A 2009-nucleotide genomic window follows, 5' to 3' on the forward strand; every position below is an offset into this window, starting at 1 on the left:
CCCTTTTGACAGCCCCGCGGTGGATGATATGCTGAACTGTCTCGATAATATTATCAGAGAGGGAAGAGAGGTGAGGGAAGAAATCAATAGCTTGACATGAAATATGACTGCAAACATCCCAATTACAGGCTGTTTAGAGGGAATTAATGAGGCAGATCTTAGATACAGACATTGGCCTGCCTCGTGCTTTGATCTGCTTTATTTACAAGCTGTCATTAAATAGAAATTGATGTTTTCCTTTAAAAGTGACAGTAAAAGAAAGGCGTCTGAATTGGAATGATTAGAAATTGAATGGCATGTATAAATGTAAGTTTTAAGCGTCCCGCAGTTGGAAGGAGTCGTTTTCTGGAGTAAAGAGCGTCTTCAGCACCCTGGACAGCAACTCTCAGCATTAACCCGACATGACAAGCTCGTCTTCAGAAAGCGACTGCTTTTATTTCCAGTGAACAAAGTCGAAACGCTCTCAGTCACTTCTTCAGAGAGAGCAGTGCACATGTGAGACTTTTTTTTCTTCTTCTTCTTTAGTGATTCTCATCCGCTGAGACTTAAATTATGCTTAATTATTAACATTTGCATGCTCATAGTAAAAGAAATCTTGAAAAAAATAATTAAATAATAATCGCAGGTCTACTTTTTTTTGTTTCCCCTTCGAGTTGTAAACTGTTATTTATACATTTTTTTTATTATTATTAATTATTATTTAATTTTGTGCGTGCGTTGGTTTAAATGAATCAACTGATCCGGATGTTTTACGTCTGTAACAGTTTATGAATACAGATAAAAATAATAAAACATAAAGGAATCGTGGAGACTTAACAGGCTTATCCACCTCGGTTTTTTTTTTTTTTTTGTCCCAAAAGAAGTCTTTATCTGTGAGTTAGTTACGTTAGGAGCAAAAAAGTTTGTTGATAGTTTTTGGGAAACTCATGGCACTGTCTTTGGGCGGGTCTTGGTGCTGCTGCAAGGCGGCCGCACTCCTCTCCGCCTCCAGCACGCTGCCTTTGGTGTTCGTGGTCCAGGAGACGGTCGTGTTGGTCAGAGCCTGGCTCAAAGTGCTGTGCCTGAACAGGGGGTCGTGGAAAACCCCGTCCACCCAGTTCCTCAGCGTGGTGACCGGCGAGTCCTGCCGGTTGTCCAAGACGGTGACGGGGGAAGTGGCGGCGGGGGACTCGGTGAGTGAGGAGGGCGGCGCCTGGCACCTCAGCATGCAGGACGGATATTCAGTCTGGTTCAGGGACGTTGCTGTCTGTGCCAAAGACCAGATTCGAGGCTTGCCGTCTAATAATTGGTGACCCTGCTGCTGCTGCTGAGTGTAGCACGACTTAGCCTGCTGCTGCTGCTGCTGCTGCATGCTGTCCGGCTGGAAGTCCTCCGGACTCGTTTTGATGCAGGTTTTACCCAAGTCCTGCTCCCCGCCGAGAGGCACCGGAACAGAGATCTTCAGAGACGCGTTCTTAATGAGGTGCTCGGCGGAGCAGTCGCTTGTCGTCGACATGTGCGTGTTCATGTGGTACCGATGCTTCATCTCACACTCAGAGCTTTCAGACTCGAGCGTGTCAAAATCGTCCAGGTCGCTCAGCTGGAGTTCCTTATCAGCTCGACTTCTGGTGTCTGCGGGGAAAGGGAGGAAAGGAGTTATTTGGAAAAAAAAAAAAAGGGGGGGGGGGTTACATTTACGTCGGGAAAGGAGCACAACAACGAGCCCGAGCATGTTTGATTTCACAGGAATCATTATTTGAACCTACCACAATCACTGAGCCTATACATTAAAAATAACTTAAAAAGTCTATAACAAAAGAAAATAAAAATAAAAATCCTTAACCAAGATGGTATCAAGACGTATCCCTGTATACAAACTGCTTGCAGAAGTCTACGTATTAAAACTCTACTGCTTATTATATGCTAATAACAGTTTTAGCCTATTTTTTTTTTTTTTTTTTTTGGTGAAAAACTTTTGGAAAAAAACATTAAAAGGGCCCAAAACTTTTTATTTTTAAAAATTTTTTAAT

The 2009-nt window shown here is 43.1% G+C and overlaps 1 protein-coding gene across 1 annotated transcript in view; it reads right to left on the reverse strand.

Moving 5' to 3' along the window:
* Positions 1-829: 829 nt before the first annotated feature.
* Positions 830-2009, reverse strand: part of irx4a (iroquois homeobox 4a) — a 9057-nt gene continuing 7877 nt past the window's right edge. Inside the window, exon 5 of the mRNA XM_015028794.1 lies at positions 830-1611. Within this exon, the coding sequence (XP_014884280.1) occupies positions 887-1611 (725 nt within the window). The 3' untranslated portion in view covers positions 830-886. The remainder of the gene's footprint in view (positions 1612-2009) is intronic.

Source organism: Poecilia latipinna, unplaced genomic scaffold (assembly GCF_001443285.1).
Source record: "Poecilia latipinna isolate Pla-1442-1.1 unplaced genomic scaffold, P_latipinna-1.0 Scaffold135, whole genome shotgun sequence".
Lineage (NCBI taxonomy): Eukaryota > Metazoa > Chordata > Actinopteri > Cyprinodontiformes > Poeciliidae > Poecilia > Poecilia latipinna.